This window comes from Toxotes jaculatrix, chromosome 19, assembly GCF_017976425.1.
Source record: "Toxotes jaculatrix isolate fToxJac2 chromosome 19, fToxJac2.pri, whole genome shotgun sequence".
NCBI classification, from domain to species: Eukaryota; Metazoa; Chordata; class Actinopteri; family Toxotidae; genus Toxotes; species Toxotes jaculatrix.
The window spans coordinates 14,071,075-14,096,512 of NC_054412.1; the positions used below are offsets into that span (position 1 = coordinate 14,071,075).

Here is a 25,438-nt window from a genome sequence, read left to right on the forward strand (position 1 = left end):
GCTGGCGGCCGGACGAGGGGGCAGCGACGAGAAGAAACAAGGGGGAAAAAATATGGCAGAAAATTGTGTTTTAATCCTCTCGTGTATCCGCGTATCACCGCGACCAGGTCAACCTGAAGCAGAGCACAAAAAACAGGGAAAAGAAAAAAAAGTGTTGGATTTTCTTTGAAAGGCGTTTAAGTTTGTCAGTGTCCGTTGATTTGATTTTTTTTTCTTTCTTTTTTCTTTTTACGCGCAGCCTTTACGCACCGCGGTGGGTTTACAGAAATGGGCGTCCTCGGACTCGCACGGCTCTTAAAGCCAAGTGGAGACCCCCAGCTGTCCCTGCTGGACCCAGGATGCTCTGTCTGGCTGTCAGGCGTTTACGCCATCACCCCCCCTCCTCGCACCACCACCAGCACACACACTAACTGCTACTATAACTCCGCCCCTTCTGACATGCCCCCCCTCCTCCTCCCCCCAACCCCAAACACACTCCTCTCCTCCTCTTTTGGTACCACCAAAACAAAACATTGTCGTTAAAATGCGCACACTCGCTGGGCCCCAACCGGGCTCTCAATTAGCATATACCCACAGGTTAGGCGAAGCTAAATAGACAGCTGATTGGGGGGCCATTTGCAGAAACAAAGCCCACTGTTGACGGATAAGTAATGCTGATAACAAAAGACTTTAGGGAACAAACAAAGAAGCCAATACTGCAAACTGAGCGCTCATTCAAATACAACCGAGCATCTTCATTTCTATATCTCGGCGCCCATTGTTTGTTCCCACTAAAACCCTTGTACATTCAAATGTAACGAAATTAAAATACGAAGGACAACTTTGGCAAATAATTAGAAACATGGAGGCATTCCCCCCAAAGTGAAGGCTAATGCTGACATATTATTGACACTCCTCGGGGCGATTCCCCCTCCTTCACTAATGAATTGCTCCCGGTAATTAGATTTGGAAGGTGAGACTATCGAAAAGTGTTGATTAGAGAGCAGCACTTAATCTTAATCTAAACAAACAAGGAGATGGCCCACTAAATTTGTCTCCAGGTATTGGAAAAATAAAAAAAAAAACAAAAAGTTTGACATGAAAAACGTGCGTTTCACTCTGGTATTTTACCCAAAAATGTTTTAGGCTCCACTGGTGACTTTTACAGTGAGGAGAAGAATGTGGCCTAAATAACATTTACAAATATACTTAATAATATTTTGGTCCTGTAGAAATATAAAAGAAATTTCCTTAATAGATCGACTATAATAGGATCAGTATAATATGTAAAGTTGTGAATAAACTTTATGACAAATGTGTAAGTTTCTATAGAAATATCATACATTTACAGGTATTTCATAGGCTATTAAAAATTAAATTTGTCACAGGTACTAGAGTTATAATGCAATTTTAGTTAACTGTGTTACTTTCCTTCCGAGGATGAGGCCATTGTTAGGTACAGTGGCCTGCAGGAGATAAAGAACAAACTAAAAAAAAACCCAAAATATGTTTAACAAGCCTCAATATATATTTTAAAAAAATCTTTTTTAGTACTAACTTATTTAGTAGGCTAATAGCTAATTAGGCTAACTACCATATGTTGCTGTATGAGGCCTCTCCCAACGTTTTCCAGCGACACCTACCTGTAGAATAAAGTTCCCAGGACCCCAGGAGGGTGCTCCTCTCTTCAGCCGGACCCCTCGTTTTTATAGAGCCAATAACGGACACTCCTATACTCAATCTGTCACTTGTTTCACCCAGGCCTACCGGTTGCTCCACATCCGTTCAATAATAAATACCCTGCCCAGCCATTAATTATTATTGGCTCCGAGAGATTTTTTTTCTGCTTCTTCTTCTTCTTTCTGTAAGAAATTAACGAGATAATCCGTACGGCACGCGCTGGCCTGATTACAGGACGCCAGCCACGACTCCGCATTCAGGCCTCCTTAATTTTCTGCGTCACGAAAATAAAACAAAGACTGGCATTGTATTTATTAGACCAGCTGACTGCCAGACAACCAAAACCCCCACCACCGCCCCCCCTACACCCCCCATCAACCCCAACACAACCAACCCCAAAACTCACTTTCCCAAACTGACACAGGGTCAGATTTATTATTATTATTATTATTATTATTATTATTATTATTATTATTAGTCGTAGTATTAGTATAAGTATTAGTATCATTGCTGTCCACTGGCCTATTGTATGTCTTTGTTGCATTTGTGGACGTTTTATATTCATTTTTAAAAGAAAATTTGTTACTGTCAGAATTCAGCAACAAATAGAAAAAGACAATATACGATCATCATAAAAAAGAAAAAAAAAACACTGAAGAAAAACACCGAAGAATTAAAAAAAAAATTCAGAGCTTTTATATCATTTCAGTTCCACGTTTAAATATACGACTTTACATTAAATGACATTAAACTAACTTGACTTTAGGTGGATTTAACCCCCCTTCTCTTCATGCTGAGTGCATCCAAAGTCTATGGTCAAACATCCAGCAGTTAGAGTGTATTATCTGAAGTTGTGGACCGGTCCACTGTCCTGCTATTAATCGGCTGAATGCCCCCTTAGCTCCGAGCATGAAGTCCACAGGGACCAGAGGGGACAAGAGAAGTTTGCTTTTAAACACGCCTCCCCAATTATCTCCCTGCAGCCTATCTGCATTTCCCCTGTACAAGGCTCCCGCTGTTGTCCACCGTCGATTAAGAAAAAATAAAATCCTATATGCAATTTAGAAAAAAAAAAACAACAACAACATGAGACTACTTAAACAGCGAGAGTGAAATAAGTCACTTACTTATGTTGTCAGACGTCTGGTTTTTCAAACGCGTCTCTTCGGCGCAGCGGCAGAGCGGTTATATATCAGGCGGCTTTGATTAGTTTCCTCCGGGTATAAGCTTGTTGGATGCGGATAATGCTAAGAGATGCTCGGTATTTATGGAGAGAGAGAGAGACTGCGAGGAATTTTAGCAGCCAATGGAAATGAGAGGAAATATGATGGGCAGCGGTGTGAAGGGAGGCAGCAGCTGGAGGAAAGTGGACTGGTGGTGGCAACATCAGCTCCAGAGCATCTCTGCCCCCTCTCTGATTATACAGACCCAACACATCTCTGTTATTTAAGGATGAGGCAAATATTTTAAAGATTATTTTCGACAGTAATAATGTATATTTACATTTCATTTTCAGCAGCAGACCAAGTACTCTTTCTTTCAGTGTGCGGGTACAGATGTCAGCCAATCACTACCGAGTCTGCATGGAGGCTGGTGACGATCAAACTAATTATTATTATTATTATTATTATTATTATTATTATTATTATTATTATTATTATTATTATTATTATTATTATTATTATTATCAGTATAATTCTATGACAGGTTTTCTAATAGGAAAACAGTGTGAGTCATAAGATAAACTCAGTTGCAGCTATATGGGTTGTTTTTGTCGGAATAAGCTGAGCAAGCAAAACTGAAGCACAGTTCTGAAGCGGTGAAAATAAGAGGTGAAAAAAGAGGTGAAAATAACTTCTCGGGGATCTGTCACGGTTTGATTCTGTGTAACCCTATAAAGGAGATTTAAGGGGGGGAAAAAAGAGGTGGCCCCATGAAGCTGCACATCCCCACGACCACGATTCTGTGTAGTTTATAAAAATGTCTGGGTTACATACACATGAACCACTAAAAAAACTTTTATATAGATTTGCCTCGCCCCGTTACTTTTTAATCACCGTCATTTTTTAAATATAACCAGTTTCATATCATTCTGACTAAACTCTGGCCTCAGCAGCCCTGACTGAAGGATTTGATTGATGCTCCCAAACAAGCAGCAGGTTAGAGAACTAATTAGGAATCTTCATGCCAGATGAACAGACTGTGAGGCTGCTGGGTCGTTAGACAAGCCTGAAATCAATACCAGCTATGGACTCTACACTATGGAAAATCATTTCTGAGTAGGCTACATCCCATTGTTTATGACTAAGTGCAATTACATAGGCTAATTTGCTTGCACGAAAGGATCTTTTTTTTTACTTAATCAGGAACTACTACTTTTTATTTTGGTTATTAGTGGACTAATATATGTATTATATGTGAGTATATATATTAGCGCACTCTTCTTATGCAATTTTACTGTAAGTGGAGTTTTCCCATTTCCCCTCAGCGATCACACTAAAACAAACAGCCTAACAGGGCTTAAGTATCTGGTCCCCCCTTGTTGTCCCACAGCTATGTTCTTGGCTCACGCAGAGTCCTTTCATCTTCAGCTCTGATATATAATTCATCGGAAAATATCTAATAGCCCTGGGGAGCGTTTCAGCTAAACGGGCCGTGGTTGTAAAAAAAAAAAAAAAAGGTGAAGTCGCTTGTTAATGTCTGTGGCAATGTGCCCTCCCCCTGTCTCCGGGCCAATTGACGAAGTCACGGTTTCTCCTGCTGTTAGGGAGACGAGTTGAAGGCTAAGAATCGTGGGACTGAGATGCTGCTCTCTCACAGAGAAGAGTGGGATGTGCTGCCTCCTCTCTCCTCTTTGTTTACCTCCTACAGGACCGGTTAATATGGTTACAGACCACAAGTGATAACAGAGATCACAAGAATCATTTGTGGCTATGAGATTTTATCCTACACATCTTTTCTTTAAAAAATCATATTTGGAATAAAATATTGATTAGTTATCGACAGTCTGATTGAGGAAGGAGTCATACAGTGTCCTAATATTCTATCCATCTATCTATCTATCTATCTATCTATCTATCTATCTATCTATCTATCTATCTATCTATCTATCTATCTATCTATCTCTGTCTGTCTGTCTGTCTGTCTGTCTGTCTGTCTGTCTACAACATGTTATTGCTGAGTTTTCCTTGATCCACATTTCTGTTCATTTCATCTGTCCATTTCAAGGTCAAATCAATGACTTGGCCCACTCAACCAACCCCATCTGTTACACACTGACACACACACACACACACACACACACACACACACACACACACACACACACACACACACACACACACACACACACACACACACACACAGACACACACACACACACACACCAAACTGTACTGGACATTATGACTGCTTTTTTTTGCCATCTGCACTGTAAACCTCACACTGATAGATTTATTGATATGCATGGCGGAGGAAGCGATATGTGTATTGATGATGCTACTAGAGACCACCAAAGTGAGCGTCCATGGATACTGAACTGCTGTGTTATGGGCAGCAGGTGTTTCTGAGGAAGACAACTGAGACAAAGACACACTAGCCATCCTCAAAATGCTAGGGCTAGTTAGTCATGAGCTTCTATGTAGTTTACTCGCCCTGGGTTATGATTAGTTTTCCCCCAAAAGTGTACATCATTGTGGTTAATAAAAAAATTATTTGAAGACAGGAAAAACAACACTCTCAGCTAGCTTTTTATGACTATGTACAAAACAACGTTATGCTGATGTGAGAACCTGTAGTGCTGGGCTTATACGTTTTCAAGGGAACTGGAGTTTTTCTGTGTTCACAAAGTGATTATTATGTAACTGTCAAGGTTTCATTTTCTAATGACAACTGCTATAGTGGCTGCAGAGTAAAGGTATGGAAAGTAAACTCCAGGAGAACAATTCAGTTTTTTCAGAAAGACCAATGAATGTAGTGCCGAGAGGTGACTCTGATCTACGGAGGCCAGAAATTAAGCACTGTCAAGATGGCAAGCTTTTTATCATTGGAGTCAGTGCATGTGTCAAATGCCCTCAAGTTAAAGGCAAAAGTTTGGATTTACTTCACTCTCATGAACAATTCCAATGATTATAGTGATTCTATTAAAATCACTTGATGTTACAAGATACAGTGTTTGGCTGTTTTTAATATTGATTTAAATTACATCTGGTCAGCTGAGAGAAACTTTGCTAATGTGGAAACTTCTTTGAGAATCTGTCTTTGATAGCTGAGTGTCAGTCTAATGTTTTTTATAATGCACCTGTAGTATTATTACCATTTGACCCTCTTTGCACCCACTACTGCACGGCTTACATCATATAATTTTCATCCCCTTCATTGAGATACATCCACCACTTGTGGTTTGCCCATGGCAGGGTTGGATGTCTTGTCCCTGCTGGTACCTCGTTAACCTCCCACAGCCTGCAGCTAGTGTTAGCCAAACTGAGAGGCCTCATACCTGGGTATTGGTCAGCAGGGACCAGCCCCAGGAGCCCTGGACCCCCCACCGGGCAAGGGGAGGGAAGCAGGCAGGACAGAGGAGGGCCAAACAAAAACACAACCTGGCATCCCCACAGCAAACAGCCCACCTACTGTCAGCCAGCATCTGGGCCACAGCACACAACCCCTCTATTCACATTCTGATGACGGCAAATAGTAAGCAGCACACACACAAACACAGGCGCACACACTGGTGCAAGGAGCTGGGTTCAGTAAGTGCAGCAGTATCTTATGGGTTCAGTAAGATGTGACCTTGCACACAAATTTAAAACTTACAAAACTGCAAACAAGGATAAGGAATTCTTTGCTTTTAGTTCCTGGGTCCAGCTGATAACAGCTGAAAACGTTTTTTTTTTTTTTTTTTTTAAACAACTGAGTTGTTACATGGTCTATCTTTGCAACACATCAACATTTTGTGAAGAGATTACCAAAAGATGTGATTGAGGTTACTTTTTTGAGGTCCACCTAAATGCTTTGAATGTATTGTTTAACTTTACTTTGAAGAGAACAAGGTGCATGTAGAGGACAAAATTCGGAAATTGCAAGATAGAAAGAATGACAGAGAGCGACTGGGGGAGAGATTGACATAGAGAGAGAAAAAGAGAGAAGCAGGGAGGAGGAGTGTAAAGTTAATCCAGTCTGAATCGACGGCCCCGGCTGCAGGAGTGACACTGAAAACAGTTTTTCTTTTCTTTCTTTTCTCTGCAAATTTGCTCTCCCCTCTCCCTCTCTCTTTGCTTCCTCCCGTGCCTCTCGCTATTTTTCTGCCTTCTTATCCTTTTTAATTAGAGGGGCTATTCTGCTGCACAGAGGACCTTAATCCCCAACTGACCAACAATGCAAAAAGCCGGCCTTTGAACAGCCGACCTGCAGCCCTTCTTGGCCCTCAAACTTCCCCACCACCACCAATCACTGCACTGCCCAAACCCTCCACTTCTCCCACCATTGGGAAAACCCCGCTCTCTCCCTTCTCCATTTTCCCCAACATTTTGGACAAAGCCCTTGAGGAACTACCGCAAAGAGAAAGTGTCTGAAAGAGCATTTCAGTATCCGCCATGGTTCTCAAAAAGCTTTGGTCTGGTACTGGGACAAAGTTAAAGTCAAGTGGCAGGTGACTCTGACTTAATCAAAGTTATTAAAATGACTTTTTGAAGTATATTGAAAAGAGATAAAGATTCCCAAGGAGGAATTGTAATAGAAACAGAACAGGGAGAGGACTAAAGGGTGCTGGCTATGGTTTTATTGGTGATGGATACAAATTTGAAAAGTAAATATAATCATACTTTACATGCACATTTACAAAACTTTTACTTGCTTTCTGAATGGAAAAGTCACAGATGTGCTAAAGCCGACCATTTCTCAATCCAGTCGGAGAGAATATCTCTTGGAAAAGGAGCAGCTCTTCAGCAAAAGAGCGGGTTAGAGGGCACAGCTGAAAAGAGCAGAAGCTGAAAAGTGGATGCTGCAAATTCCCCCACAGGGCCTCATTTCCATATGTATATGCATCTCAAGATGGAGTCTATTAAGACAAGCCCTTGTTGTCTTGTTAAATGATTACATGCAGCCATTATTAGTAAGTTACCTACAGGCTGAGATAATAAGTCAGGGTCACAGAGGAGAACATGATGAGGGTTTGGGTAAATTATTCATCATAGACAAAAACACAATACCTGGGTGTAAATTAATCACTAATCACAGGCACCAGCCTGCAAAGCTACTGCAACATTTAATCACACTGTTTATTTTTATTATCCTGTATTGATTCAGGTTAATAGTTAGCAGTCTAGACTGTTTGTCCAGATTTTCAAACCATAAAGGGCCAAACAATTTGTCTCATTATAATGTCAATGATAAAAATGACAATACAAAAAAATTCTGCCTGAAAGTAACTGAACTAATTTTCCTGTAATTTTGTTCAAGCGGATTTTCTATCAACATTTCGCCAACATAGCAGTCTGACAAATTGTCACTGGAGCACAATAACAGTCCTCACACTTTCAACCCTGCCTCGCATGCGAATGACAGAAAAATGAATTTCCTTTCACCGCCGACGACCGCAGTTTCCTATTTTTACGCCCAGCGTGCTGGCTCGACACTTCCTCGCACAGAAAGGGAAAAACACAGGCCAGCCAAGCCTTCTGCCTGGCTAATCACAGGCCCAATATTTCCATAGCAGGCAATTAGCATCTTGCTTTTATGTATGAAAATGGGTGAGGCGAGAGAAGGAGCGAGTCGGGGAGAGAGGCACAGTAAAAACAGAGAGAGAATAAAAGAGCAATTAAGATGTTGGGTGAGCGGAGGACAGAGACAGGCAGTCTGCTGCCGTGTGATTTGAGGCTTGCGGGCCCAGTAATTAGCCCTTCATTGTGAGATAATGGACTTGGCTGGTCTTCCTGGTTCCCTGAGTTGCCCAGCCCGACTCGACCCATGCAAGGTCAAAGGGCACAATGTGCAGTTTGGCTCCTATATGCTCGTGTGTGGATGAGCGTGTGTGACTGCAAATGTTGTTGAGTAAACCATTTTTCAAAACTTGCATCATCGAATATTAAAGTTCAAGTCAGAAAAGCAAAGCGCAGCAAAAGAGAAAAACTCTTTGCATTAGCAGGTAAATCAATGTTGTCTGTAAATCGGCAAATGTTTCGGATAAACCCTTCCCTCTGCTTTAGCCTTTTGGAGTAAGAGTGTGCCAGTGAAAGCAGCGGCCGGCTCTGAGGCGTTGGAGTCATCACTCTCCTGGCCTATCACTCTTTTCTCCCACCATCTTTAGAAGAGCAGTAATCTGTGAACCCTGAATCATAAGCTTTGGGTAAATCTATGTAATACGGGTAATTCGATGAAGCAGTATTTTCCTGGTGAGAGGCAAAATCCTGTTGACTATTCAAGGATTGAATCATCCAACAGTAATGCCATTAGACCAGTGCCACGGATTCCTCGGAAAATGCTGTTTAATTGCCAGTAACCAGCCATTGTTTGGTGACGGGTAAACACTAGCCGAGAGGGTGGGGGGGGGTAGCAAGAGAGTAAGCGTGTGAAAAAGATGGCCCCTTCGGCTTCAGCCAATCGCCATTGAGAGACGGATTTACTCGGGGCTCGATGAAGCCCGCGCTGCAAAGTGGCAGAGGCACTGGCTTAACTAAAGTCTTCAAGAGTATAAATGCAGAGTAACTCTTTCCTTTTAATACAGGATTTGTTCAACAATGCGATTTAGGGGGTAGACATTTTTTTTTTTGAGTGGCGAGGTTTTTAAGGATCAAGCCTTGTTGCTCACGTTTATTAGCGCGGGGACTCTGCAGCTCAGGCATTGTTGGTTGTTGTAATCGTCGAGCAGTTTATCCATGTTTGTGTTTGGCTTTATGTATATACACCCTGACACTAAGTCCCATTCTTTCCACACGTATTGAAAATGCTTAAGAACAATAACACTTCCTACCTACACCCAGCCATTTACCATAAGCCACACTTATGCCAACTCTTCCACAATAAAAACTGATATTAGCTATCCAAATCAACATGAGCTGATCTAAAGCTACTTGAAGAGAGTTTTTTACTTTTACTGGCTAATCCAATTCTCGCTGCACAAGGATTTTTCTATGAGAATTTGGACATTTGAGGTGCATTGTTGTCCCTCCCTGCGGCCCCCTGCTCTCAGGCCTGTCCTGGAGGATGCAGATTGGAAGTGAGAGGTGTGGCGGCCGAGGTTCACCTCCATTGTGAGCCGGTGCCTGGGAGACGAGCAGCACTGGCAGACCAGACACTGATTGGGTTTGACACTGCGTCCAGGAGGCGAGAAGAAGCTTTTCTTTTGCTCTTTTTTTTTTTGCTCTATAAGTAAAAGAGAGCCTTTTTTGTATGAAAGGCCCCTCCTCTCTTCTCTCCTCTCACTCCCTCTGGTTCTGTTGTGCAGCTCGCCCTCCTCCTCAGTTCTCTGTTTTTCACTCCTCTCTTCACGTTCCTTTATTGACTCCACCATTTTTCATTCTCAGATTAAAACCAGTGGACTTCTGTTTCTTTTGTCTTCCTCTTTTGTTGTCCCTCTCACTTGGACATTGACCAGTAAATTTGCTCCTCTGCATTACACCATCACAAAATTACTTTTGTCCTCTACCCCTAAAAGCAACAGTAGTTGTTACAGTAATTGTATTTGCAAACCACGAGGTTAAACCAAATCAATCTGCTTCAGTAAGCCTGACACTCACATACCGAGCCCCAGCACTATGTCCTTGGGTGGACACTTTGCCCCATACACACTTAATCACTATGCCTCAGGCTATGATCACACACTGCTCAACACTGGGCTTTTACACAGGATTTATTTTTCAATTTACTAAGCTTGTGATACCTCTTATTCAAAGAGTGCCCAAACACACAGTAAAGACTGGAAACAACGCTTGCCTGGCTTTTGTCTGAAGGGAACAAAATCAACCCACCAGCTCCTCTAAAGTTAAAATGTTACATCTTGTTTGTCTTATTCATACCCAAACCAAAGTGTCACAACAACATGTATGGTAGTCGGGCACTTAACCTTTTTGTAACCACAACAGGATTTTTTTAACCTTCCATTTTCATAGAGATTAAACAGACAAGGTTTGACATGTTAATGTGTGTTACTTTCAAACAGAGACAGGCTAGCTGCTGTCCAGTATTTTCATTCTTTGTTCTAAACTAAGCAAACATCTCTTGGCTCTAAGCTTCATATTTAGCGTACCGACATGTGAGTGCTATCAATCTTCTGATATAAATAAAGACAAAGCAAAGAGGCATATTTGCCAAATGCCCAAACTGCTTCTTTTAATGAAAAACTACAAACAGTAACTGAGTCTGGTGGTAGTTTCATCTCTGAGGATTATAGGAAAGTGAGCTTAAATAGTGCCACACAACTTCTGTACGAGCAATGAAATAGAAGAATGTGGGAAGGTGGAGTTTTGTTGGAATTGATTAATCTTCCATGCCGATCACCAAAGGAGAGCACAACCCTCTCGATCCGCTTAATAGAGGCACTAATGACGAGCTCCATTAGTTTAATATATGCTTTTATCGCTGTGCCCTTAGATGACTGTAGCGTTTCATTAGACATGTCTGCCTCATATCTCACTTTGCACCCAGAGGAAACTGTGAAGGGATTAATTTTATGATGGACCCCCTGCCTCCTCCTGCCTCCTTCTGCCTCCCTCCTCCTCCTCCCCTTCACTCCTTCCCTCTCTCCCTCCCTCCTTCTCTCCCTCAACTCAGCTCCCAGGCACAGCCAGGGGACCCAGGAGGAATAGTGTCTTTGTCGTCCTGCCGTTTTTCGGAGTTGAGGAACAAGAGGAGTTTAATCCTCATTGTCCAGGAGACTGCAGAGGGTGAGGGGGGGGTCCTTCGGCTGTAAAATGATCCAACTGGCCTCGGCTAATCCCCTCCTAACCCCCACTCTCGGGCCTGACCCCCCTCCCGGCCTTAATTCACGCCCCCGTACTACCACAGTATCGCAATATAAACACAGATCTGTACACGTAGAGCTGGGACTCAATGCACAACTTAAAAATCAAAAAATGGACGAACAATGACACAAATCACCCAGTATATGACTGTCACATTTTTTTCTCTTTCACACACACATACAGGAGAAAAATGTCATTCATAGTTATGCAGTAAGTGGTTTAGGGGGGTATGTTTAAGTGGGATTTAACTTAATCACCTGCACATGAGCTTAATCAACTAGTAACTCATCTTCCACTCTGGGGATCCTCCCCTCCAGAAGAGGTGTCTAAATGACTGATACAAAACCCCCAACACACACTTTTTTTCCTATGATAACGTGTGTGTGTTGTGAATTGTGTAAAAAAAGAAAACAGCAAACAGCCTAATTTTGTATGTATCACTGAGTATGGTGACATGTGTGAAAACGTGTGTGTTAGTGACAGAAAACAAACAACAAACAGCCTCGTATCATCAGCAGCATGATTAGCCGTGATGATGTGAATGGATGTGTGTGTCCGTGCAAAAGCGTGTGTGTATATGTGTGTGTCAGAGACGTGGGTTGACAAAAATAAAAACCAATAAATAGCCCTCATTTTATTGTTCCTCTCATTAGCTGAAGGATTATTTCAAGATTAGGCAGGACAGGGCTGGACATCTATTTGACGCTAAGTCTTTCTCTAACAAGACGGATGCTCTACAGTCTGCGCAAATCTTCTCCTTTGAATTTTCCTACCTTGCATATACCCCTCCTTCCTTCCCTCCCTCCCTCCGTCTCGATCTCTCTCCAGCTCCCGTTCTGTCTTTATTTCTCTTCTGTTTCTCTCTCCCCTCCTCTCCTTCCTTTTTCTGCGCACCTCCCTGAGTGACAGCTCAATACCCAGCTCTCCCAGGCTTATCTAGCCTCAGCAGATGGTTGACTTGGATCACTGTTCATACGCCACGATCTGGGCTGGTGATAAAGACTGTTACAGAGGGAATATGTGCTATCTCTCTCTAGCTCTCTCTTTCTTCCTTTTACTTCTTCTCTTCTCACCTCCCATTGATCTACACTGTCGTTTTCTCCCTCGCTTTCGTCCATCTCTTTTCAACTTTTATTCAGCAGCTCTTTCCATCTCTACCTGGACCTTTCTGCTCTTCTCCTTGTCATGTCCTCCACCTTTCTCAACAGCGCTCTTTGTCCCACCACCTACTCCCCCTCAATCCTCCCCTCTGTTTCTCCTCATCTCCCTCCATCCCTCCATCTCTGTGCATTGAATCTGGTGCTGCGTGATTGTCTCTGCTTCCCTGCTGGGCTGGCGCCTGTCTAAAGGGCCCCAGGACCCTCACACACTGAGGGGGCTCTAGCCATGCCAGAGATGCCCTCTCTTCCTCTCCTCTTCTCTCCTCTCTGGCTCCTATCAATTTATCTGGTCTCTCTTCATCTCCGTGGGGTAGAAGAAAAGGTCAAATAGGGTCTTTTTCAGCTTTTCTGTAATCAAAGTTACACGTCTGCATTTATATACATATTAACATACAATCATATAAGACCCCGCTTTAATATGTTTTAAAAACTGTAAACATATGCCAAAAAGAACAATAAGTAGAGGTAACCTTCAAAGTGCTGATGCCTAAAGCTGTTTTAGACTCACGTCTACTGTTTTCATGTGTTTCATTTACGTGATCACTGCATTTAAACAACTGATGTACACTTCACAGGCTTAAATTGCCCATTTTATGTATACTTCACTTGTCTGGAGTGGCCATTTGATGTCCTCCTCACATGTGTTGTTTTTTTCATTCTACACAGGCAAACAACAAAGCAAAGCAAAAGGGTATAGCTGCCACTTGCAGATGAAAAAAGGGACCGAACGCTGGGAGCGATATGAATGAGAACATACAACACAGCACCTTGTACAGCAGCAGGAAAAAGGACTGGCAAAGGCACCGCTTGCGCACAACATACATTAGATCAGCTCGGTGTGATGTGTGCCAGTATAATATGAGAGGGAACGGACATGAAAAGGAGCGTGTGAATGTGAGTTGGTTTCTTGTGGAAAATGTTGAAATTTATCAAATAATGAGAACAGTGATGCCAACATGGGCGTACAAGGAACTGCCATCCCATATGTGATGGAAAACCTCCTCCTCTGCGATTCACTGGTGGCTCTCTCTCTCTCTCTCTCTCTCTCTCTCTCTCTCTCTCTCTCTCTCTCTCACTCTCCAATACTCCAGACAATTTGCAGCCATCTTAATCTGAACGGTGGAATCTGGCAACCACTCTGGAGCACCTGCATCCGTCCAGCCTGACCCGCTTTTGTTCTGGTCCGACCCCCTAACTTTAGCCCCTAATTAACCCAACAGAAACTAATTAAATACAGCTCTGCAGCTCTAGTGGACCAGACGCCAGACAAATAAAAAAAAAAAAAAGAAGAAGAAGAAGAAGAAGGAGGACACAGAGAAGTGAGCAGAGTGAGGGGAGCGAGCCAACGTGACAGGCAGGAGAAGGAGAGAGAGAGAGAGAGAGAGAGAGAGAGGAGGGGGGAGAGTGGAGATCCAAAGCTTGGCCTCCAGCCCCTGAGACCAGTTCAGAAAGACAGAGAGAGAGAGAGATTCAAAGGAGGAGGGTATTTGGGTGTCAGTGTCAGCCTGGGTTGTCCTGAACATGCTGTCACTCTCTGCTAAAGCTCCGTACTGACCTTATACTTTTTTACATGCTGTCTTTTTCAAGGTATTTCGGGTTCTTCCTCACAGATGAGTACGGGTGCCAACTGCTGTAATCACAAGCACACCAGTCACATGACGCAACTGACGCCCTGGAGATATTTGGAAAAGGGTAGAGACAAGATGGGGAGAGCCACGAAGAGACAGGAGCGGTGTAGAATGAAAGGAAAAAGAGCAAAAAGGAGGAGGAGAAGGAGAGGGGGGAGAGAAAAGGTAGGGGACAGGATTGTGTGAAAGAAGATATATAAATATAGGTTCAAACCAGCCAAGTGTCTCTGGCAAGACACTGCTGCTCCTAGTCCCAGGCACAGCTCGCTAAGTGATAGAGAAAGTAATTAAGAGAAGGCTGTTCAAGTAGATAGGCCTGCAAAGGAGATTTGAAGAGGGGAACTGATTGTGCATGTCTGATTCCAGCTCTTCAGAGAGTTCTCAGCCCCAAGGCTTAGCTTTCAAAGGGCCGTCTCTTTCCCCATCTATCCCTCCGTCTCTTCCTCTGTGACACATATTTACAAACAAAATATGACGCTCATTCTTTCCATGGCAAACTCACATATATTTGTGGTAGATGAATGTAGGAGAGAAAAAATGAAAGCAGGAGGTGTCAAGACTTTCTATTTGTCTATCTGATGGAGGTGTCTTCTTTTCCTTTAGATCTTTGAATGTCATGTATAAGAAACAAAGCACTTCCTTGAACTTGAAAGTTAACACCATGTCTTTTCCAAATAGTGATCCACTTCTGAGTACATGGACCTGTTTCAGGACATGACAGAGCAACACTGCCACCTAGGATGAACTAGACCGTCCTGCAGATAAGCTTTGAGTCCAGTAACTTGATTGGCATGATTTACAAGTCACATCCAACTGTGAAGTTCCTTTTTCATGTTCCTTTTCTTACTTGAGAGAGATTTATAAGCATTTTTATAGCATCTGGAAGCTCCTTCCCAGAATCCATCACTTCTCTCTGTTGTTCATACATCATCCAAGGCCAAAACCACACTACACATACTGACTGAGTATATGTCTTTGGACTGTCTTGGATTTGGATGAAGACTTAGATTACTGCAGGGTTTTGTCAGAAACCTTGCTAACACCTGAGGGCAGTTGGTGTCTGCTCTCTAGTAGAGCTGAAATCATGTAATCCCTTTCAAGGCAAAGCAGGATTTTAAATCGATTGACTGTTGTGGCGTGTAATATACCTCAGTCTGCAAATAACTCATAGTTACAGCTGTCAGATACAGTAAGTGGAGAAGTGAAAAGTACAATGTTCCTCTGGAAAGTAGTGGAGTGGAGTATTGCATCTCACAGGTTGGAAATTACTCAAGATAAACCCACACACCTCAAAACAAACGTGTGCTCACTTTACAGGATGGAGCAGTGAACTGATAAGGAAAGGAAACTAATCTACTGGCGACATCTACTGGAGAAACTGCAGTAATGGTGTAGGAAAAATGTGAACTGTTCAAATAAGTACTCAAATTGGCGTCCTCTGCTGGTGAGATTACAGACAACTCCACAGATATTGGGGTTGCAGGTGTGTAACCCGTCACTTCAGTGTAGTCTTAAATCACCTCTTATGTTTTCACTGTTAAGTAATTTTCACAATTTAAAATAGCCCAACATATATCAGGTTACAATACAAATTTAAATTCTATATGTAGGTGCTGTCTGTAGGTGTAATTAGAATAAAATTAAATTCAAATTGTGTGAAGAACAATTGCACATAAAGTCATCTTTCAACAGAACTGAAATGAATAATGTGTCTCTCCTTGCCAAGAACTTAATCTATATATCCTATATCTTCTTGTTTTTTTTTTTTTATCTAAACCGTGACCTTGCTCTTTTCATTTTGTAATTAAGCTGTTTCATGTAGTTCTACTTGATTTATATTCTTAATTTATAAGTGAATAAAACTAAAACTGCAGAATGAAAATTTGTTGATTTAAAATGAAAGGTGACAGTAACTGACAGGCCCCAACGTCTGGAGAAACCTGCATCTGTCATGTGTTACACCACTGTCGTAAAACGTCTCCGTCTGCTGTTGCAATGGCGTTTGCTGCGACAGCACTTTGCGGCAGCAGGGAAACCGAGGAGAAAGCAGCGACAAACGTCGCCAGCGGATACGTTATCGCCTCAAAAATCCTCGGATTTATGCGATATTCGGTCAACTAACTTGTATATTGTTTGTATATCCCCTCGCCTTGTGGATGAGATTGTGTTCGACGTTTTGAAAGCGTGAATCTCCACCTTAATGCGGTGGGATGGCCACAGTGCCGCCTGGGCCTAGTAGCGCACTGCCTGCATCCCCGGCTGAAATTCCTCCTTTCCCCGGGGCTGGGAGCGCGGAGCCGGTGGGGGGAGACGCAGAGCCGGTCTGCCACAGGGAGGACTGTGTCCCCACCGCTACAGGGAAGAAGTCACAGCCAATAAGCGAAGTGAAAAGGTCGGTAAAGAAGAAGCAGAAAAACATGCTAGCGCGAGCTAGCCCGGCGGCGCTGCACCTTAAAATGCAAGCCCGAGAGCAGCAGCAGCTAAACGGCTTAGCCAGCCCCTCAGAGGACGCTGACAGCCACCAACACACAGGAAGCCGACCTGACAATCCCAGACCGTCCGTGGACAACTGTGACAGCAGCGGCAGCAGTGAGGGGACTCCGGCCGCTAGAAACAATAGTGAGCATTGCCAACACGAAGGCCACAGCCCCTTCTCCAAAAACGGCAGTCACTCTCCCCTGGTTAACAATAGCGTGAACGGGATGCCGGGTTTCACAAGAACAGAGGCGACCCACAACCATCCCGGGGACGAAGGGAAAGAGGAGTTTGACCACACGGAGCCGCCGAGACCGCCGAGTGACGAGCCGCCGGACGCTGCCGGGCCCGGCGGAGATGACAGCCCCGCTGACCAGGAGCAGCAGCAGCCGCCAGCCGCAGAGCTCGCCCGGCTCGACCTGAACAGCTCTCCCGGCCGAGCGGAAGACGAGAGTCACGGCATCCGATATGTCCGCTACGAGTCCGAATTGCAGATGCCGTGGATCATGAGATTGATCACCAAGGACTTGTCTGAGCCTTATTCAATTTATACGTACAGGTACTTCATCCACAACTGGCCGCAGCTCTGCTTCCTGGTGAGTATGACACTGAAACTCTCTCAGTTTGAAGAAAATGCCTGTATTCACTCTTTAACTTTGCAAAATATAGTGTGAGCTACCCTGCTGTTTCATGGACTTTGGTTACCTGAGGTTGCATAGCATTGTTGGAGCTGGGTGTGACCACATGCTCATAGCTTTCAATCACCTGTCAGTTTTCCTCACATGCAACCAAACAGTGCTGATATGTGCTGAAGTCAAAAATACACTCACCTTAAACGCACGCATGTAAATGTCTGACTGACAGCACATTGGTTTTGAGTTTGTATAGCCATAGTTTATGTGTTGGCGATCTACAACAACCACTTTCTGCCACAGATCCTTGTTAATTTTGTGGATTTTAGTCTGAATTAATAGTTGTCAACTGAAGAGAAGTTCAGCTGAAGTGACAGTGTTCATCACCGATGTTAGTCTGTTTTGTCCAGTCATCTGTGCACAGGAATGCCGGCTCAAACAGTGTGTTATAACCCTTACTTGTCACTTTTAGTGCAGAGTAATGTGCTTAAAGTAGGTGTTTCCTTTTGCACCTACAGTGTCCAGTCAGGGTTTTCTACTTTGAAAAACACTGTCCTTTCTTTGTTTATCCTGTGAGCCTCAAGGTCGTAAACTTCCCAGTTCCAGTTTGTCTGGTGTGCCGCGTGTGACATAAGAGGAAGTGCCATGAAATAAAGGTCAGAGGTCACCTTAGAGAGCTGGCAGAATTGGCAGGTTGACAGGAACTGTAGAAGAACGGTTGCTAGGCTTTCAGCTGCTACCCCAGTAGACACTCAGAGGTCCTAACTGCAGTATGCTTTTGTTTGTGTGTGTGTGTCACAGGCCATGGTGGAACAGGAGTGTGTCGGAGCCATCGTATGTAAGCTTGACATGCACAAGAAGATGTTTCGTCGTGGCTACATCGCCATGCTGGCCGTGGATTCAAAACACAGAAGGAAAAGCATCGGTGAGCCTGTCCCCTCATAATACAGAGCATTGACCAAGTTGTACCGAAGCGTTCTTCTTTCTTTGACAACCAAATATCTACATGCAAATGTGACATTTAGATAATATAGACACTGTGCGTTAATGTGTAACACTATACTTTAAACTGAAGTGACAGTATTTACCCTTTGCCTTTCTTAGACCATCAGACATCAGGCTAGAAAAGTTGAAAAGCGAGTTAGTGAGTTACTTTCTTGAAAGACTTTGTGTTTTGTTTAATTGCATGCTGCCACTGATTTTGGCTCCTCTATTTCAGGTACTAATCTGGTGAAGAAGGCCATCTATGCTATGGTGGAGGGTGACTGTGATGAGGTAAAATACACAGATCCAATCCCCCAGGAGGATGGCTCAGCGGTCCTCTTTCAAACCATAGTTCAATACACACGGAGAATATTTAAATTCCTGATTAAAGCCTAAAACATATTTACTGCATATGTTTGTGCAAGTATGCGCAGGCTTTATGCCTGACATTGGCACACATCCAGCGTCCTCAACCACAGTGTTAACTTACAGTGGGGTCCAAAAGTCTGAGACTACTTTCCCATTCCAGAGAATGAAAAGTCATCTGGGGTCCACTGTATTAAACAGAGGACAGTCTCACATTTACCAGACCAGATTCTACAGAAAAAGAAGAAACCAAAAATTCCTTAATAATACAGGTGATACATAAAATAACATCACATTGGGACATGTGTACTTTAGGCATTTGATTCGCTGTTGTTATTTTAGGTTTGTGTTGGCCCAACTCCAGTGCTTCTGAATATCTTTTCCTCACCGGCAGCCTCAATGTGTCAAGATCGAATGACTGATCTTCCAGGCCATCACTGGTTTATAGTTTTGTTTGTGCTCTCAAGCACTTGTAGTTATTCTGGACTACCAAATTCAGCGTGTCTTCTGTGTATGATTTCCCAGCTGCTTTGCCTGTAGATGCCTTTCAACAGCTGAATCTTATAGCTCAGATACTGGACCATCCTTGACTGCGCCATAGGCGTTTTTGCAATGGTCAGTCTCCTCACTGGCTAAACAAAGCTCTGACATGTCCATCTGTGTGTCCACAGGTTGTATTGGAGACTGAAATCACCAACAAATCAGCCCTGAAGCTGTACGAGAACTTGGGTTTTGTCAGAGACAAGCGGCTGTTCAGATACTACCTGAACGGAGTGGACGCGCTGCGGCTCAAACTGTGGCTCCGCTAAAGGAAAGAAGAGGGGACGGGGAGGACAGAACAGCAGGTGCTGTTCACCTCCTACACTATCAGCTTGACAGCCTCAGCTCTGCCCTGGTCATTTCACTCCTATATACTCAAACACACACATTCACACACAGTACACACACACACCTGTGTACAACCTTAAGGAGTATGCACATAGGTATGCATAGACATGCAGACATACACCCTCTTTTTGTCCTTGACTTCTGAACAACTGTTGTTTAGGCAGAAACACCTGATGTTTTCATGAAGGGGGCCCCTGATACTTTCTGTGACGAGGAAGGGGCGAGTGAGGGCGGTCTCTGGGATGACCTTGACTGGGGACTGGAAGACCTTTTGACCTTCAAACTCGGATGCCGCATCGACTGGGGACAGGAGGTGTGAGGCAGCTCAGGTGAGGACGTGTGTCCGAGCCTAAGAGGAAACGGCACCACACCAAATCCTTCTGCAGAACACAGGACAAAACAAGACTTAAAGAAAACAACACCACTTGAATCAAGGACGCGGGGCGGTAAAAACAGACTGGGAAGAAAATATTTGTGGAGTTTATTTTTGTGTTTCTTTTTTAACCTTGTAAGTTGGACAGGGGATGGAACAAGCTATAGTATGACTGTGTGTTTGTACCGCCTCATGTTTTTTTGTTTGAGTTTGTTTTTTCCCTTTTTTTTTTTTTCTTTTTTTTGGAAAGCAAGTGTTTGGCTCGTTTTGTGTGCATGTGTATGTGGCGTGGTTGGTTTTTGCTGTGAGCAAGTGAACGTGTTTGTGTGACTGTGCGAGCGCATGCTTGGTCGGAATCGTGCGTACTGTTGCGTGTTTTTTTTTTGTTTCCCATCCTGTCCAGCGGGCGCAGCAGCTCCCTGCTGCTGTCTCCATCACCTGCCTCAGCCTCCAGGACTGAAGCCTGTAAAGATATGCATGCATTTATTTTAATGTGAGCGCGGGAATAAGTGCGAAGAGTGTGTGTTGATTTACCCAGTCTGAGGCTAACCCTCCAACCCCTTCCTCTGTTTGGTGTAAGCATGTCGGTGCAGAGCAGTTGATCGAAACAAATCACTCCATTAGCACCTCAGACTTTGCCCAACCGGTGGATCTGCCACCTTTCTCACTTCGTTGTCCTTCACTAAATCTCTCATCATCAGACCCCGACAGAGTGTGGGTGAGAAGTTTATTTTTTAATCTTCCTATTTTTGCAGATCAGAACTTGTTTTCCCCAAATGCACTGCCAACTGCTGCAAAATTCCCAAAAAGGAGAAAATGGAGTCTTTCGAAGACATTTCTTGCCAACGATGGTGCAGTCAAACTTTTCCTAGCCGTCTCAGTTTACTCCTTTATATTATCAGTCTCTTTCTCCTCATTGCAAGTGCCACTCAATCCATCAGAACTCAGCCACGACTGCAGTGATCTGCCCGCTAACAGGCGACACACCGCAGCGTCGGCCCGCTTCTGGTTTGCCCTCGGCATTAGACCGGAGGCGAAGTGTTACATATGCTGGATTCCTGTTTGAGTATGCTGTGTGTGTGTGTGTGTGTTTATCTCTTGATTTAAAAAAAAGGAAAATAGACAAGTATTCTTAGCAGATTATATTTTATTCTTTTGTTCGCTTTCAGTTTTATTTAGATATACTACTATACACCTGTATAACCTCACGCTGCCGTAAGCGGCTGAGTCCACAATGCACTTCCCGGGTGCCCTAACTCGATGCACAACCAACCTCGCTAACATTTTGAGATCTCCAGCCTGGAACACATCATAGATGCACCCGGATGTTTCAATCCACACTAATTATAGCAAAGAAAGTTTGCTTCAGCCACTTTTGTTTTCTCTCATAAAGAAAAATGAACAAAGGTCAGATGCACTTCTTTGGAAATTGCTGCAGTGTGTGTGTACGTATGAATGTGTCTGTGAGAGTCCTGCTCTTTTGACAACGGCGTGGATCTGTTCTGATAGACTTTTATTTCTCTGCTTTCAGAGGCCCCCACACAGGAAAATCAGAGCCTTTATGGTGCTGTGTTTTGTTCCAGCCTAATGAGGACAACAGGACTTGTTAGTAATAGGAAGGAACAAAAGCACACACTTTTGTTTTGGTTTTTTTTTGCTTTCCAGGATCCAAGTTAGTGCTCAGTGTTATACAGAAGGCAGGATACAGAATAGTTCATAGTTAAGGGGAGAATAAACCCTAAAAGAGGTTTGATTTTTTTTTTTTCTTTTGTTTTTCAGTCAAATTGGAAAGCAACCTGCATCACAGGTTGTAAATGCAAGTTTTGTTTACAAGCAGCATTTCAAATTATGCAATTGGACATCTGCGTGCTTTTATCCTGCCTACAATATTCAGAGTAGAAAGCACTCCAAGACACTGCCATATGGCACAACGGAAAATCAGAGTACAGTCTGCTACAAATATTGACTATAGAACAAACAAAAGTCTCCAGCTTTGGATATGTTAAGGATTTGAGGACTGATGAATGACACTACGAGACCTTGTTCATGTTTTGGGTTTATTTCCCCTTTCAACTGAGAGATTTCATCCCAGGAGCCCAGGACTGGAAGGGAGAGTAGATGTTTACAGAGTTGCCACCCACATAACAGCCTGTGTATGTAAGTTTATGTCTGTGTGCATTTGGAACAATGGATCAGATGACCTATTTTCTTTTTTTTTTTTCAGATTTGTATACGAGTGTTGTTCTATTCCTCGGATATATTGAGAGCATGTTTTCTTTTTTTTTTTTTTTTTTCTTTTGGTGAATCATCTGATGGGAAAGGGGGCGATTTGGGTTGAATTATGAGGTTTGAGTTTTATTTTTAATTTCTGTGCTACTTTAGCCCATCCAGAGATGTAACGAGAATGATGAGCAAACGAAAAGTGATCTAGACGCTGAAAGGCAATTATTATCTTTGCTGCTCATCTTACACTGTTTAGATTTCAAATATCACCCTGTTCAAACCCCTCCTGATTTTGTTCCCGGAGGTCTAAATCATCTGTCCCTGTCGACACGTGTTTCCCCATTCATCTTTGTCCTTCCACTGTCTGGGCCTTTTCGTTTTTTACACCGACTACTGATGGATGAACAGACTGGATGGGTTGCACCATAACAAATGAACCCATCTTGTTCGTTCAGACCAGCGGTCAGCATGGAGAGGTGTTTTAGATTTTGAAGGAAAAGGATCTGTTGTCTTCTTTTTTGTTTTAATCCTGTGAAACTCTGGTAGTTCCATTAAGTAAATGGGCATTACAGCCTGCCACAGTGAGCCAAAGGGCTCTGTTTAGATCATTACAGACTGAAGGGCTTCGTCATCTGTATCAGTTTGTAGCCATGGCTTGTGGTGTTGCTTGGTTTTACCCAGCTCTCTCTGACAATGACTCCTCTGCATTTGGAATCAGTTTTGACTTGACATGCCAGTTCAGTGTTCACAGATGTCAGAAGCAGTCCCCAACACCCCCCATTCATCCCGGGCGTCCACCGTACGATCCAGGTTGCTTATTCTAACAATTCCAGCCCCACTTCTATGTCCTCACCCAAGGCGACATCTGCTGTTCTACATTTACTACTATAAATTCCCCCCAGAAACCAGTTTGTTGGTCAGATAATTAACATTTGTATTGGTAGTCATACTGCACCACAAAATGCTATGATCCCAACAACCAACCAGCCAACCCCAGGGGCTTCCTGCAGTCTTTTCAGGGCGGCCAGCACCGCCTCCATCGCCATCCACAAAGTGTGCAAAGGAAAGCAACGCAAAAAGGTTTTTTTTGCATGTCAGATTTCTGTTTCCCCCTGTTCCTCTTCCCTGTCCCCTCTCTTGATTTTGATCTGGAAATGTCCAATAGCTTTTATTTAATGTGGAAAAAGAACACAGAAATAAATTATTTGATTTTTTTAATGCTGTAAACCGGGTTATCTTGTCTGCTGTCCTTTACACTTTGTTTGATTGTTAGATGTATTATAAGACAGAGTCAGAATCAGACATCTAAAAGATTTGTTTATTTGATCACATCTTGTTTCATATCTACATAAAGAGACAAAAAAGTGTCACTATTTTACATCACACTTATCTTAAAACGGTATTATTGCATATAAACAGGCAGTTGAACATTAAGCATATCACATGGCTCATGAAGTTACAGAAAATATATTTTCTGAAAACAAGAGACAAGACTTTGTGTTAAAGTCACTGGTGTTACAAACATAGTTTTCTGTTTAACGATTCTTCTTACTTTCTTTGAAAAACCAAGGACTCAGAACTTAAGCTGACTACATGTCATTGCATCTCAGCAACGTGACACTGGGCTTAACTTATTGGGCAAAACATCTCCTTTATCTGCCCTTGTCTGGACCAGATTAACACACACACACACACACACACCAAAACCACTTTTGTGCAAACTGAGCTGGTTTAAAAAAAATATTTGACTTGCCAAATTATATCACGTCTGCCCCAGTGTCTCCGATTGTTCTGCTTTTCCAGCCAACAGAAACACTTTATTTAAAAAAAAAAAAAAATCTCTGCAATAGGTCTGCGTATGAATGGACGTCATGCACTTAGAAAAAAGGAACATGTTGCAAGTGGCAAAAGAATGAGTTCATATCAGAGTTAAACTGTACATCGAAATCTGTTGCTAATCTGATGCTACATACTTTTAGGACGATGGTATTTATATTTCGTATGTGCTTCTCACAGTAACTTTTATGAACAAATGACTGAATAAAACATTTACATTTCCACAAAATTCACATTTAAGCGGTAATGCAGTTGACTTGTATGTGAAGGTTTCTAAAATGTGTGGAAATCCTGCTCTAAGGAGTAGTTCAGCATTTTGGGAAACACGACTATTCTCTTTCTTGCAGAGAAAATAAGGATATCCCTCTGTTTAGAAAATAGGAAGCTAACATTATAGTCAGGAGATGCTTAGCTTAATTTGACACAAAATCTGAAAATAGGGAAAACAGCTACCTGGCTCTGTTCACCTGTAACAAACTGTGCCTACCAGCACCTCTAAAGCTTTCAAATTAACACATTACATAGAGTTTGTTTTGCAATTACCAGTAGCAGTTGTAAGGTAACCAGTGGAGTCACCGCTCCCAACCAAGAGATCATCACATAATTCCTCATAAAATGGCAAATTGTCATTTTTACATTTTCTCTTTTGTACAAATTAAAAATTGAGACATAACATGTTTATTAGTGATCTTTAGAAGTGCATCGACATCCATTTTCTAATCCAACTCTCTGCCAAAAAGCAAATAGGTGTTCTTCCCCAAAATGATAAACATGTTTAGGAATAAATAAACCTTTCTTTACACTAACACAACTGACCCCAAGTCAGCTACATATGCAATACATATATTTACATTGTTTATGTAATGTAACTCCTCTACAGCCCTTTTATGACTTGACAGAAAACCTGCTGGTCCACACCACTTTCCCCCCTCCACTCCACAAAGCCAAAACCTCTATTTACCCACAACACTTTCATCCAGCCAATACCCTGATGATGCATTTGGTTTTTACGAGCAGCAATAATTTTTTTTGAATGTCAAAGTGCATCGCACCAGCCCTGCCAAGCCATTAGAGTCAACATCACCTGACAACATTCAGAAAAGTGCTCACATTGGTTCTTTTAGAAAGGGGGATGGGAGGGGTACAAAGCTGACCTTTGTGCAGCCTGTGCAAATTGTGCCCTATACTCAGTCACACTCTGTGGATCAGATGAGTCATAGCCAAACAGCCCAGGGTGATTGGAGAGATACTGTAG

General features: G+C 42.9%; 1 protein-coding gene across 2 annotated transcripts; it reads left to right on the forward strand.

The window, feature by feature from the left end:
• The first annotated feature begins 16,438 nt into the window (after positions 1 to 16,438).
• Positions 16,439 to 23,758, forward strand: naa30 (N-alpha-acetyltransferase 30, NatC catalytic subunit). Of its 2 annotated transcripts, XM_041064840.1 has the most exons (5): positions 16,439 to 17,477; positions 18,315 to 18,438; positions 18,733 to 18,788; positions 19,535 to 19,708; positions 19,912 to 23,757. In XM_041064840.1, exons 1-4 carry the CDS (start codon positions 16,617 to 16,619, stop codon positions 19,670 to 19,672), a joined length of 1,179 nt encoding a protein of 392 aa, XP_040920774.1. In that variant the 5' UTR covers positions 16,439 to 16,616; the 3' UTR covers positions 19,673 to 19,708; positions 19,912 to 23,757. The 2 variants fall into 2 exon arrangements, with proteins under 2 accessions (XP_040920774.1, XP_040920773.1); XM_041064839.1 differs by having other exon boundaries at positions 19,535 to 23,758.
• Positions 23,759 to 25,438: the final 1,680 nt, after the last annotated feature.

Coding starts and splice junctions, on each gene's coding strand:
- naa30 (XM_041064839.1), top strand. CDS start 16,617: ATGGCCACAGTGCCGCCTGGGCCTAGTAGCGCACTGCCTGCATCCCCG. Junction 18,439..18,732: donor ACACAGAAGGAAAAGCATCG/GTGAGCCTGTCC, acceptor CCTCTATTTCAG/GTACTAATCTGGTGAAGAAG. Junction 18,789..19,534: donor TGGAGGGTGACTGTGATGAG/GTAAAATACACA, acceptor GTGTGTCCACAG/GTTGTATTGGAGACTGAAAT.